This window comes from Alternaria dauci, chromosome 4 (genome assembly GCF_042100115.1).
Source record: "Alternaria dauci strain A2016 chromosome 4, whole genome shotgun sequence".
In the NCBI taxonomy this organism is placed as follows: Eukaryota; Fungi; Ascomycota; class Dothideomycetes; order Pleosporales; family Pleosporaceae; genus Alternaria; species Alternaria dauci.
Window position 1 is genome coordinate 2064357 of NC_091275.1, and position 13771 is coordinate 2078127.

General features: G+C 52.1%; 6 protein-coding genes across 6 annotated transcripts; 2 read left to right on the forward strand and 4 right to left on the reverse strand.

Moving 5' to 3' along the window:
• Positions 1-71: 71 nt before the first annotated feature.
• ACET3X_005236 (uncharacterized protein) lies at positions 72-1067 on the reverse strand (the record flags this gene model as incomplete). The annotated part of the gene is made up of 1 exon (XM_069451419.1): positions 72-1067. The coding sequence occupies one exon, from the start codon at positions 1065-1067 to the stop codon at positions 72-74; it is 996 nt and encodes a 331-aa protein (XP_069307280.1).
• Positions 1068-2370: 1303 nt separating this feature from the next.
• ACET3X_005237 (uncharacterized protein) lies at positions 2371-3243 on the forward strand (the record flags this gene model as incomplete). Its single annotated transcript, XM_069451420.1, has 1 exon — positions 2371-3243. The coding sequence occupies one exon, from the start codon at positions 2371-2373 to the stop codon at positions 3241-3243; it is 873 nt and encodes a 290-aa protein (XP_069307281.1).
• A 127-nt stretch (positions 3244-3370) lies between these two features.
• On the reverse strand, positions 3371-5101 carry ACET3X_005238 (uncharacterized protein; the record flags this gene model as incomplete). The annotated part of the gene is made up of 1 exon (XM_069451421.1): positions 3371-5101. One exon carries the CDS (start codon positions 5099-5101, stop codon positions 3371-3373), a length of 1731 nt encoding a protein of 576 aa, XP_069307282.1.
• Positions 5102-5544: 443 nt separating this feature from the next.
• On the reverse strand, positions 5545-6825 carry ACET3X_005239 (uncharacterized protein; the record flags this gene model as incomplete). The annotated part of the gene is made up of 1 exon (XM_069451422.1): positions 5545-6825. One exon carries the CDS (start codon positions 6823-6825, stop codon positions 5545-5547), a length of 1281 nt encoding a protein of 426 aa, XP_069307283.1.
• A 3627-nt stretch (positions 6826-10452) lies between these two features.
• ACET3X_005240 (uncharacterized protein) lies at positions 10453-12321 on the forward strand (the record flags this gene model as incomplete). The annotated part of the gene is made up of 1 exon (XM_069451423.1): positions 10453-12321. The coding sequence occupies one exon, from the start codon at positions 10453-10455 to the stop codon at positions 12319-12321; it is 1869 nt and encodes a 622-aa protein (XP_069307284.1).
• Positions 12322-12620: 299 nt separating this feature from the next.
• ACET3X_005241 (uncharacterized protein) lies at positions 12621-13062 on the reverse strand (the record flags this gene model as incomplete). The annotated part of the gene is made up of 2 exons (XM_069451424.1): positions 12621-12959; positions 13024-13062. The coding sequence occupies 2 exons, from the start codon at positions 13060-13062 to the stop codon at positions 12621-12623; spliced, it is 378 nt and encodes a 125-aa protein (XP_069307285.1).
• Positions 13063-13771: the final 709 nt, after the last annotated feature.

Below are 13771 nucleotides of genomic sequence, written 5' to 3' on the forward strand. Positions count from 1 at the left end.
GTACCAAATCTGTTGGATGTTCTAATTCATTCTAATTGTTCACTGTCTATATACTTCACCGTCTATATACTTCACTGCGCAAACTTTCGCTTCAGCCAATCCTCCAGCCTCGACACCACCTCTGCAGGCTTCTCATACGTTACCCAATGCGCCGCATTAATCAACTCGGGCATTTCCAACTGCGGCAACAAACCCTTTTGTATCGGGTCATGTATGCCATCAGCTCTGCTTATGATATCTTGCTTGGTACCAATGTACAACGTTGGCACGTTGACCACGTCCCTCCCCTCGGGCAACTTGACATCAGCCTCGTGCATCAGATTCGTCACCAGAGCCTTGTACCAGCATACGGGTGCCTCGAAGCCATCACGCCCCATCCGCTCAATGAATTCTTTCCTCAACTCGTCGTTTTGCGCATAAGGTCGTAGGCGGAACTCGGGGTTGCTTTTCCCAAGAAGAACGTCGCGCATACCGTCGCGTGTGCAAAAATATGTTCTCAGTCCGTTCTCGTCGTGCATCATGTTGTACAGTTTGTCTAGATCTGACCTCATGAGTGCTGGTCCGTCAGGTGCGAGGAACAGGTCCCAGTATGCGAGGACTGGATACCCAAATGTCTTCTCCATCATGCCGCTTGCCTGCTCCAAACTAAAGGGTTCACGGCCCGGGCCCGAGTAAGCGACGTTCATGTTTACGAGGCCGACGACGCGTTCGGGGTGGTAGTTGTAGAGGCGCGAGGCAGTGGGGGAACCAAAGTCGTGGCCGATGGCGATGCATTTTTGCGCCTTTTCTGCGTCGAGAATCTCGACGAGGTCGTTGCTCATCTTGTCCCAGGTGTAGGCAGCTGGGTCTACGGGCTTGTCTGTTCCGTCGTAGCCTAGCAGGTCTGGGATGATGATTGGGTGGTTGAGAGAGCGCAGGGGCGTCGCGACGTCCGCCCACATGGCGGCATGGTCGGGGAAGCCATGCAGGAAGAGGAGGGTTGGAAGAGATGCGGAGCCGGGCGAGGTGTAGTAGGTATATGTGATTCCCCGAGAGGTTCTGAGCGTCTTTTTGGTGAAGGCGTCCATTGCTGCGTATTTGGCGTATTACACTGAGGATGTTTTGTTATGGATGAATGTGCAAACAGTGACGAGTGCAGTACTTTGTATACGAATGCCAAGTCGTTTCCATGTCTCCTAGAAGCTTCCGATAGTAATTTTCCTTTCACCTTTACAAATGAAGGTCATGTCGGCCGAGTACCTATCACCTGGGGCAGTCTTTGCTACGTAGCTACTACGTACGTACGAGACGAACGGAGAGTTTTTCATCAAGAGGGCCGTACGCGCGACCCCAGGGAAGAGTCGAACGCCTTTCGGCTAGCTATCAAGGTACCAAGGGTGTTCGATTTTAGGTACCCTATGAGGGCATGGCAGTGGCAGAGTGGCTAAGCACTCGGTCAAGAGGAAACCCGAACATCATCCAGAGCTCATCTTTAGGCTATGCAGGGGGGAGCGTTAGATTATCCCCTATGACGACGTGAAGGGTGGCTGATCCATACCTAGGTAACTTTGGTGAAGTTGCTTGTCCTTATTGCTCCAACTTGGCTATCGATATGACGAACGTGCTACTAACAAGATGCAAGCACAACGCTGTTGAATTAACCTGTATTTGATCACTGTAAAGGTGTTTTTTTTTTAAAACTTGGCTATGATGAAGACACGGCCGCTAGGAGAGATAGCCGAGATTCAAGATCATGCATAGGGTGGTCTTGGGTGCACAAGCTCAACAGTAGTCGTCCAAACATCTAACTAATCATTGTGGTTTTACAGAAGACTGTCTGGAAGTGAAATTCATGAATCGCGATGCGGATGATCACGCCAGAAACCCTGGACCAGGGGACATCTGGAAGATGCTAGTACGGAGAATGGCGAGCTGTGGTATTAATAAACAACCGAAATGATTTTCAGGATCATTGCCTGAATGCAGCTTCTATGACGGCTTCAGATCGGCAGTATGTGCTTTGTGGAGCGCTAGAAGTGTGGAGCGTCGTACAAACCCGGAGGCAGGAGGTTGTACGACGCGTGCGGACACGTTGTCCGACTATGCTTGGGCTAAGACATGGCATAGACCAACTGCTTATAGATGAAATGAAGGTCAGCAAGGTAATCTACATGCTAGATTTGAGAAAAAAATAGAACTAATCTACTCTAGCAGCTTGGCATGCCATGTCTGGCCGCGAGCATGGTCAGACCGGTTGTATCCTGCTTACGGGTAGAGAGTTCGGCTAATGGCGTCATACCGGTAGGTTACCGTAGCCGCGCGCATCGGCTACACGCTCGCGGCGCACAGCATCTCAACGTCGACGCATTGCAACTCTACCACAACCTCGTCATGGCTGGCACACGAAGATCCACCCGTCAAACCGCGGCAGCAGCATCAGCACCACCACCAAAGTACAACGAAGATGATGATTCATCCGCAGAAGAAGTGCCATCCAAGCGCAGCGCCAAGAAGACGACGCGTCGTAAACGCGGCCGCGAAGACGAAGACACAGAGGCAGCGGATGACAGCCCTCCGCCGCCCAAGAAAGCCGCTACAAGCAAAGCCAAAGCTTCAAAGGCGAAACCGAGTCCAGACACACGCGCCCCCAAATCCAAAACGAACCCTCCACCCGCCCCTTCGTCGTCCAAAAACCGCGACGCAAACGGCGCGCAAGAAGTCTACTGGCTCCTGAAAGCCGAACCTCTCCCCCGCTACGAGAATGGCGTAAATGTCGCCTTTTCCATTTCCGACCTGCGCGCCTGCACAGAACCGGAGCCTTGGGGCGGCGTTCGCAACCCCCAAGCACGCAACAACATGCAAGCCATGCGCAAAGGCGACCTGGGCTTCTTCTACCACTCCAACGCCAAGCCCTCTGGCATCGTAGGCATACTGCGCGTAGTTGAAGAGGCAAAAGTCGACGAGACGGCATTCGATCCCAAGGATCCTTACTATGACAAGAAGAGCGACAGGGAGAATCCCAAGTGGTACTGTGTGGGTGTCGAGTTTGTGAGAGAGTTTGATGAGATTGTAGATTTGGCGAGGATAAAAGAGTATGCCAAGGAGGGGCCGCTGAGGGATATGCAGCTCGTTACGAATTCAAGATTGAGCGTGAGCAGGGTGAGGAAGGAAGAGTGGGAGTTTATAATGGGGTTGGTGGATGGTGGAAGCAAGGACGACAATTCTGAGCAGGATGATGACAAAGACGCTCTTGTGGACGTGTGATTACTCTGTTATTGGATTCAAGATACCCCTTGTACGGTTACCCCTAGACCCATGTGTTTCTCGCTGGATCGTATGCCCTGTACTGGCCGAAGACGTCTACGTTCCACCTAGCCGGACCAGGCCACCCTCAATACTGAAGCGCCTCAATGACCTTTGGACTATTGAAGAAAGCACATCGCTCCTGCAGCTTTTGCTCTGCCATTTCCTGCGTCGCGTTCGCCATACCCAGCGCGCTGTTACTCGGACGCGTTCCGCCAATCGTCCTGACATACGGACCACCTGGCCGGCTATACGCCTCATCCCAATTTAACAGCGTAGTTGATTGGGGTCCACCCTCCGTCGGGACCCCCTGACTCACAAAGGTGCTCCACGACCGGCTTGCTCGCATAGCAATCTCGTAGTCGTATTCTGTTGGATTAATCGGGTAGCCTGACGTGTTGTACGCCTGGATGCTGTCGAAAATGTACGCAAACTCCGATGTGTGGACGACTCCAAACCCAATGATATCGTTGACATACTCGAGAATTGGCTCGAGAATAGTCTGGTTGAAGTTGTAGAAGTAGACTGGCGCTTCGTACTTTTCGTCGATCGCAGCGCCGAGGTGTAGTGACGGGCACACCATGAGGATGTCGCGAAAGATGCGCGCTGAGCGATAGAACTCTGCCGTTAGATTTACGCTTGTTCCAAACTCTTCTACAGGGTACATGTCAAGTAGCTTGGCCAAGGAGTCCTCTGAGAAGGCCGGCAGGTAGGCGCGGACAAAATCGTACGTGTCCTGTGCGGTTGCGATGGAAGTGTTGGTGTATACGTTCAAGTCGCCTTGCATCCACCCAGACATGAAGGTAGCATTACCGAAGCGTCCTTGAGCGATGAGCTGGCTTGGTGGCGCAGGGAGGAAATCATCATCCACCTGTGGCAGCCAGATATCCCCAATATTGTGTGCGATATCGCTCTGGTATGTCGCATTCGAGGCCTCAAACAGCGTCTCAGTGTCTAATGCTCGTAGACATTCGATCGTTTCGGGAGCATCCACATCGGTAGTGTTGCATCCCACGTAGTCGACCAATGCGACCATAGCATCCTTGGCGAAAGTTCCAGTGATGCCAGGCTCAAGAGCCTGCGACTGAGCGATGCCCCGCTGAAACGGGAGTGGCTTCTCCCCGCCGTAGGCCATGATCTGCATTCCGATTGCAAGGCCGCCGGAAGACTGACCGGCGATCGTAATCCTCTCCGGATCCCCACCAAAAGCAGCGATGTTAGTGCGGACCCATTCGATAGCCGCGCGCTGATCACGCAGGCCAGCATTCATGCTGCCTTCCGTTTTCAGTGAGTCGGAGTTGGCGAATCCAAAGAATCCAAGACGGTAGTTCATGGCCACATGAATGATGGGGTCGCCATTTTCCACAGACTGCTTGATCATCCCGTCAGGCGCAGTCGTCGGCTCCGTGTTACTCGCCCACCAGAAAGACCCTCCATGAATCCATACCAGCACCGGCAGCGGTCCTTTTCCTTCCCTGTCCTCCGCCTTGGGCCTTGCGACGTTCAAGTTCAAGCAGTCTTCAGAAGTCTCGGTGATGTTGCCTAGCCCCAGAGGTGGGTAGAGCACACCCAGTGGTTGAGGGCAAGCGGGTCCGGGCTTAGTCGCGTCGATGGTACTGCCTGGAGTGTACTCATAGGGAACCGGAGGCTTGAACCTGTTTTCGCCGCTGGTGTCGTGAGCATAGGGAATACCTAGGAAGATCTCGATATCGTTGCGTCCAATGCCTAGGATGTTGATAGGGTCTTTTGCGCCACCAAGCTGAACACCGGCCGTGGTGGTGACAGTGGCGACGAAGCAGGACAAGGTAGGAAGGTGCATCGTGCAACTCGGTTGCTTGAAGACACGAGGAGGCGATTATGGAGTGCGAAGCCTCCCGAAAACGTTGAGTGGCGAGATTATATGGCTGCGCAAAAAGACATGCAGTTGCTATAGACACACAGATACCATGCTCGTCTGTGCTAGTCTGCAAATGGCAGGTGCACGGCCGTGACGTGATAGACGGGAGCTGGTGCTAGCCCAGCGTCAGACGGCAGTAGCGCGAGCTCATCCACATCAATGCAATGATGCCAACCGCCATGAGCCAGTTTCTAGCCTGGCCAATAACTACGCCCAACAGGATTACTAAGGCGAGACATGCATAAGCGGAAACCTTGTGCTGGCATACCATGTCTAGATAACGTGCATTCAAGGTTGTTTGCTCGGTCCGCAGAACACCAAGACGGCATACCGACGCTACTCCCCGACGAAGCGTCAGAATCTTGTTACAACCGCGCTTGTTTACCCCGCAAATCTCTAGCAACTACTTGAAATCTGTCGTAGCAGTCTTTCTCTGCATCAAAGTTCAGCAGCCATGCCTCGCGTGCTAGGTGAATCGACTCTGGCTTCTTAGCGATTTCGTCCCAGTTGGCTTTGTGCCATCGCTCGCGCGTCTTCACTCCTGTCGCCTGCGCCTTGTGCACCCTTTCATAACGCATCTTCTCGAATGCTCGTACTGCTAGTGGGGTGTCTTCCTTGCCAGCGAGTTCGAGACACGCAGCTAGGACTACACCGTCTTCGATGGATTGACTGGCTCCCTGGATGGATGTCGGAAGGAATGGATGCGCTGCATCTCCAATCAGAGCGATGCGTTGTTTCGGGGAAATGAAGGTCGGCAGCGGATCGCGGAAGACGAGTTTGTGATCGATGAGACGTGCGCCTTTTGGTGTAGACCTCACAATCTCTTGTACGATTGGCGCCCATCCTTCGACGTACTTCAGACAATCTTCCACCCTCCCAGGAAATTGCCAGCTCTCTTCGATATTCCCGTCGTCTAAGTGGGTAAACACCCAGTTGAACTCTTTTCCGTCTTTGAGTGACGACACCAGGAAGTGGAGGTCCGGGCCGATGAACCCAGAGTGACTGTCGCCCTCGACAAGGTGCTTCAACATGGGGTTGTCCTTGATAGCATCGCCAGAAAACCATGAGCGATATACAGCATATCCTGAACTCTTGGGTTTATCGTCAAACCCAAGCACAATCTTACGGCCGCGCGAACGCACTCCTTCGGCCGCGATGACTACATCTGCGACCAACCGCTCCCCATTGACAACAACACCAGCTCGCTCCTCATCCTCGAAATAGTCAGTCACGCGCTGGCCCCATTTGATCTCTAATCCCCGATCGACAGCATGCTGATGGATGATACTGTACAGTTCCCCTCGATGGCCATTGATCCTGGGTCCCCACTCCTTCTCTGCGTCGAAACTCTGTCTTGTAACAAACTCCCCCTTCCAGTGGTACAAATCCAACCACGTTGTTTTCCGTGCAACCTTCTTCATTGCCTCGATGACGCCAGGCCAGCGCTCGAAGTTACGCGCACCGTTTGGATCAAACGAGATAATATCGCCGAATCGCGTTATCTCCTCTATATCTGCAGCTTTTTCGAGAAGCACGACTGAGTGGCCCTTTCGGTCGCATTCTATCGCCGCTGCAATGCCTGCGAAGCCTGCGCCTACTATTATGACGTTGACGCCTGATGAGGGGCGACGGGAGAAGCGCGTCATGATGGAACAGAGTGGATTGGATTCTAGGAGATCGAACAGAAGGTACGAAGTAGCTGCGTGAGAAGAGACGGTGGCCTTCAGTGACAGATATATTGGTCCTCCTTCCTCCATGTATACAGTGTGGGGTCGGCTTACATGTACGCCACGAGGACGGCCCCACATGCAGGCTAATTGAAGAGATAGTGGTAGCCGAGAGCTGCTCCTCTGCGCCCGGCTGCACCCTTCTATATTGCCTCACCTTTTGTCAGGCTTTCTCCGAATGTACCAACCAATGCCCCGTGTAAGTCCGGATTGCAAGATGACGTAGCAATACGCAGCACATTAACATACTCATTCCTTTACCCTATCACGGGCCTTCACGAGTCCCTCCGTCTCCTCCGTCTAGACTTCTTTTTGAGATGCTGCGTCGCACCTTCAGGCATGACTGCCGGAATTTCGTCCTCGCCCTCACTCTCCGACGCCGAATAATGCTGAGCATCTCTTCCCTTCTGCACGTCCAACTTGACAGCTCTGTCCCACACGTTGCTCATATCTGGTAACACGCCTGTCTTTTCCAAGGTTTGGAACCTCTCATCTTCCCAACTCCTCTTACAGAGTTCGATTAGTACGCCTGTGAAACCTGGTTCTCTAGGTATGGCGACTCCGTCAAAATAGTAGAGGTTCTCAGCGGCAGCAAGAAGAAGACAGTAACATATCAAGCAGCAAAGTTCCGTTTCGTTGCGAATACGGATGAAGGGTGGTAGAAGGCTGATGAACTCTTTCTTCATGGCCCAGGTTTCGTCTATTTCTAGTCCGGGTAGATCGGGCACGTGCTGTTGGTCCATGTCAAAGGCGACGAGCTCGACCAGAGACAAGGGTGTTGGACCTTCCTCAATCGAATTCTGTGACAGTGTATGGTAGGCCCATATTTCCAATTTTTGCTCGATTCTGGGGGCCTTCTTCTTTGACTTAACAGGAGCGTCGCAGGTGCCAACTTGCACCATTATAGGCAGATATTCGCCAATGTTCGTCGTCTCATCATACTGGATATCGTCGAATCTGGGCAGGAATCGCAAGTACTGTGGGCCAATTGCCAAGTGAAGGTTTTGGAGATCAGTGTGTGCGGCAGCCCTGGCGACTGCGTTGAACTGGGACAAGTGAGTCCTGAGCTTTTCACCACCTTTCAATATGATAGGGCAGTGTTCTCTCAGAAGACTGGCTACTGCGGAATCTCCCCCCACGGCTTGTTCAGATATCCTGCTTGCTTGCGGATGTCGCGGGCTTTCAAGAGGCGCATGATCACTGCCTAAACGCCCAGGCGAGGAGGGATGCGATGCTGTTTCCCTGTCAACGTCGTCATCAAACATGATGCTTGTTGTTGTTTTTGTTGTCAAGTACTATTATCCTAGCTTGATTGTTAGCTTATTCTTCGCGCTTGGGTAGTTGAGCCTTGGTGTTTGTGAGGTGGTGATGCGGTGATGCGGTTGGTGCAAGGTTGTAGTTGGTAGGCAGTCACGAATGAAATAGAGAAGTGGATACAAGGGTTCTCCACGTTCGTCATCGATTCTATTATCGCTCACACCTCTTTCAATCCAGACCGTTCCAGAAGTCTGTGATGAATCCAGCAACTTCGGGTACCTGTTCTCTTACAACACCATGTCCAGCTTGTGGAACAACATGAACATCACTAAACCCACATTCCCTCAACTGTTCTTCAGTACACAAGTCATCATACTCTCCCAATACCACCAAAGAAGGTATACCAGTACGCGCCGCTTTCTCAAAATTGGAATGGTTGTACATCACGCCGCCATCTCGAAAAATAGCAACAACAGAAGCCGTATGCCCAGGGTGTTCACGCATCTGCCACTCCCTCACCGCTTGAGCAACAATCTCACTCCTTTCAACTCGTTCCTGCCAATCGTCCGGGACTATCAATTCTCCGCCTTCGAGGAACCTTAGGACAACCTTTCGCACCTCGACCTCGTCAACACAGTATATCAAGTGGTGTTGATCTTCTGCTGGGAGAGCGGCCATTCTGATAAGCCCTGCCGGAGCAACAATTGTAAAACTGCTCACGCGAGATGGTCGCGATGCAGTGTATCCGACTGTCAGTGAGCCGCCGAATGAGAAGCCAATGAGATGTGCGGCGGACCACTGGAGATGATCGAGTAACGCGTCAATCAATCTGTGGAACAAGGTCGCCTCGTGTGGAATGACGGGTGTATCACTCAAGCCGTGGCCCCAAAGATCGACCAACACAAAATGTGTGTGAGGGAATGTATCGTGCAGTGCACGGGCTAGAGGCAGCATCCCTATGGCTGGGGTCTGAACGCCATGGATTAGGAGTACGCGATCGATTGTTTTTGCATTGCTTGTAGTTGCTGACGGCGGTATCGAGTAGTACGCCGCCCTTCCGTTGGCCGTTTCGAGGTATTGCGCTGGTGGAAGCAGGGCGCCAAAAGTGGATGTGAAAAATGATTCCGAAGGACCTGCAATAGGCGGTTTTGGTGTATATGGTGTGCCGGGGCGAGGAAGTACGAGATCGCTGGTAGCGACGGCCATTGTATACGATACTTGAAACAGTAAACAAGACCTAGTATGCTGTGCGCTACGGTCCCTTTTGTATGGCAGTTTGCCGTACTGATAGGCGTGTCAATCAAAAGGCGCCATTAGCGTGTGTGCATGACTCGCGCGAACCTTGAATCGCCGGCACCCTCATCCTGCGTCGAAGATCTGACACCTTTCCGTATCTTTTCCAGTCCAGACTCATCAACCACATTTAGTGTTCATCACGGCAACAACGCGCGACTTGAATACTGCGATGTTTTACAAATGATTTCACGACAAGCGCGCTCTCGCAGGTGTTGCATGTGCATGCCGCGCGACGCGACACGATACCCAGCTGCTTACTCCCCTCGACCGCCTGCCAACGGCCATCAATGGCTGATCATGCTATCAGTGCTCGTAGCCGATGACATTTTACCTTCAGCTATAACGTCAGAATTCAAAAGAGAAGGAATGTCTGACAAGCATAGTAAGATTCACAAGCTAAGGAACCGTACAAGTGTCCAACCTATAAGCAAAATTGATCTCCTGAACGTTGTTTCATTAGCAGTAAGAACAGTTCAGGAAGATGTTGCAATTTCCTTTTGAAGCGTTTCTTTGACACGAATACATACAAAGCACCTTTTCAATGCCCAGCAGCGCCGTTGTCTCCAAAGTGTCGCTAGGGACCCAATCGTAAAAAAGCGGGCAGTGAAAAATGTTTCGCTATCATTTTCAGTCACTTCCTACGTCAATCGGGCCTGAGCTACTGAGGAGCCTGCGCGCCTTTCACTGGTGGCGTATGCGTTATATTCGCACCTCTTTGATACAAGTTTTTAGGCTGCTAAGTTCCTATAGATTTCCATCTACACAAAGCAAGTCAACCCCCGATAGCCCGGGTCGTCAGCCACTTTCGACCACTCAAACAGATTGACTGCTTGACATTTACCCTTCCAGGTCTGCACCAACCTTCTTTGCACGATCGAGAAGATTCGTACTACCGACTGCACATCCAGCGATTTCAAAAAGCCCACACAATTTAGCTTCAGAAACCACCTTGAAGTCGACTTTTACCCCTTAAATTCCTCTACATAAAACACCATGGCCGGCAAGAAGCGTAACCACTCCGACAATGCCACGTCGCAGAGCGACAAGCGTATCAAAATCAAGAATGAACCTACCATCAGGGAAGAAGAGGATGTAGCTTTCGCACCTCAGCCTGCCATCCCTGAGACAGCCGAAGCCATTGTTCCAATCGAGACAAAGGCCAAGACAAAGAAGGCCATTGTACCCGTCGCTAACACGACCATACCTAAAATCACGGTCACAAAAGAGAACCATGAGGATGAAATCGACTGGTCCGAAGATGAGTCCGAGATCACAGAAAGCGTTAATGCTGCAAACAAAACTTCTGAGAGTGTAACAGCATCTGAGGACGATATTGAGACCACTATCGCTGACGAAACTGATATCACGCTGATTGGTAGTGAGGAGGATATTGGACAGATCAAGATGGAAACAACCGACGTTGAAGAAAAATCACATGATATCAAGCTCACTGACGAGATTGCAAAGCCTGTTTCGAAGTCTACTCAAGGCAGTGGGGACAGGAAGAAGAAAAAGGCAGAAACCCACGACTCTGTCACCAGAGCCAAGGTGGTTGAAGACACGTCGAAGGAAAAGCAGGAGAAGGCTAAAGAAGCAGAGGCAGTCGAGAGGAGAAAAAGCAATGAGGCGTACTCTGCCGAGGGTAGGAACATAATCTTCAAAGGAATTGAGACCAGCCTTCAGTTCGCCGACCTTGCAGCGTGGGTCGGTGTGGGTGTAGTCGGTTCGACAGAAACTCGTCAGATAACGGTCGATGGCGTCACTATCGAAGTGACGGTCAAGTTGCTGAACGCAAACTTTGAACAGAAGACACATCGCAATGTCGAGGCTGGAGATACCGTTCCCCCGACTACTGAAACACCTCCACAGCTCGCTGTCGACACTGCCGTTGCGTCCAAGTCAGGCGACACTTCCGCCACGCGACCTGCTACTCCTGCTGCTCCTTCCGCCATCGTCGGCAGAGGCAAGCTCATTGCATGCAGATTTGGTAACGAGTGCAAGAAGCAAGCGACCTGCATGTTTGACCACAGCCAGCATCCCACGAAGAAGATGTGCTCTTTTGTGAACACAACCATGGGCTGCAATAAGGGCTCGAGATGCATATATAGCCACGAACACGAAGGTCAGATGTGTCCTTTTGACACAGTACGCATGGAGTGCCCCAACACATTCAAGTGTTCCTTCTTGCATATGGATGACGAACCACCAACGAAAGCCGAGGAGATATCGAAGTCCCAGGTTTCTAGTCAGCCAGTAGTTTGCGCGCCTTCTGCGGCGGATATTGCGGAGCGAGCTGCAATTAATCGCGCATCTCGTGAGGCAGCAGCGGCTAGCGCTCCACCACCACACGCTCCTACGGGCCCAAAGAGCAACAAGCGTAGTCGTGGTGCTGAAAGTGCTGACCCAAGCATCCAACCTCAGCGTGTCCGCTACAACTACCAGACGCCCACGTACTTTAACCAACAGCAGTTACAGGGGCAGCAATGGCAGGCGATGCCCGGATTCGCTCCTCCAACGATCCAGTTTGTTTCTCCGTTGGGCGGGTATAACGCTCCGCAAGGCCAGTACACTCCTGCTCAAGTCCCATACCACCCTCAGCAGAGCTTTCCCAACTTTGGTGGCGCTACCAACCAGCAGCACAATAGGGGTCATGGTCATGGACGTGGGCGTGGTAGCAGTCGAATGCAAGGTGGTGGTCGGGGATGGGTTCGCGGTAAGACGGACCAGAACGACCGCCAGCACAATAGCAGTAGTTTTGTAGGTCAGGACCGGGGTACCAAAGTCGGAGGTGCCGCTGATAGTGCAACTGCTGGTGCAAGTAACAGCAGAACCGACGTCCAGGGGTCTGGTAAGAAGGCGTGAACGTATCATTGACCGACCTTGGTAAAATTGGTCCGGTTCCAGCAGGCCGGCGCGTGCCTGCCCCTTGAACTCATAGTTTCAAGAAGCACACAAGGCATGCTTGGCCGGCTATTGACCTCTGGAATATCTACCGTGACGATTTTACGAACTCATAGCTTCGTAGAGCACATCAAGCATGGTATTGATCAAATGGAAGACTGGGAGATATAGAGATAGATAGTGAAAAAATAAGAAATGTCAACCCCTGATGGGCGTCACCCCCAAAGAAAATTCGGTTTGGAGATCAGAGATCCCGGTCTCTACTTCTTACTTTCGCCAACCTTGGCCGCAAACTCCAGACCATCAACAACCTCTTGAGGTTGGCTCAGAAAAGGCGAATGCGAGCCAACTGTTTTGAAAGACGGCGCATCCGCACCGAGCAATTGTGCCATCTGCTGCTGGACAGAGAGCGGAAGTGCTATGTCGCCCTCGCAGAAGAAGTACATGGACGGAATCTCGTGCCACGGCTCGTACGTCACCTCGTCGGTGAAGGCGCGCGCTGAGTGGTGTTTCAGCTTCGCTATGGCGGTCTTTTGTGCCTCCTCGCTGAGATCGTGGTAAAACACAATCTCGGGCGTACCGGCATACGCATATTCACCCTAACCCTGACTGTTAGTCTTGCTATGCGGAAATCAAGGGAGCACATATGTGGTAGGCACGAACATCGAACCGCATCCAGGGCAAGAATTGGCCACCAAGCATGGATTTGATGCTTGCTCCCTTTGGAGCGACGAAAGAAGCAAGGTAAACAGATATGGTGACACCGCCTTTTTTACCCGCGGCCTGTCGCTGCTTCAAACCCAGGCCCTCGACAGCATTCTGTCCGACCAAGCCCCCGTATGAGTGCACAACCAGGACGATTTCTCTACCCTCATCTGCAAGTCTTTCCAAGGTAGAGCGCAGCGCCGCGGCGTCATCTGCAAGGCCTTTGTTGGGCGGCTCCGCTCCCACCGAGGGGTATGCTACTGCCTCGGTTTCCTATCCGCGCTGGTGCAGTTGTTCACGGGTGATGTCGAAGCAGTCAGGTGTGTGCCAGGCACCTGGAGCAAACACGATAGTAGGCTTGGACATGCTGACGGTGATGTTGGTATTGGACTGGAGGTATAATGAAACGAGGTTGACAAGAGGGGATGAGACTCTGGATATGTATAGAACGGGATGTTTCGGCTTGTCAAGGATCCGTGCTTACCTAGACAGGATTGATCTCCAGGCCATTTCCCCGGAAAATCGAGGAACGGCCCGAAGAACAAAAGTCTAGACTCATTTGAGACCAGCTTGAGGGGCGTACTCCGGCAGTTGGTCTCGGTTGCTCGTAAACCGTTGTTGAGATGCGTCAAGAAAGTAGGAACGAGTATTGTAAGTACCGAGATATCTTTAATCATCTCTCCTGCACATTAGACCCCTTGTCGCG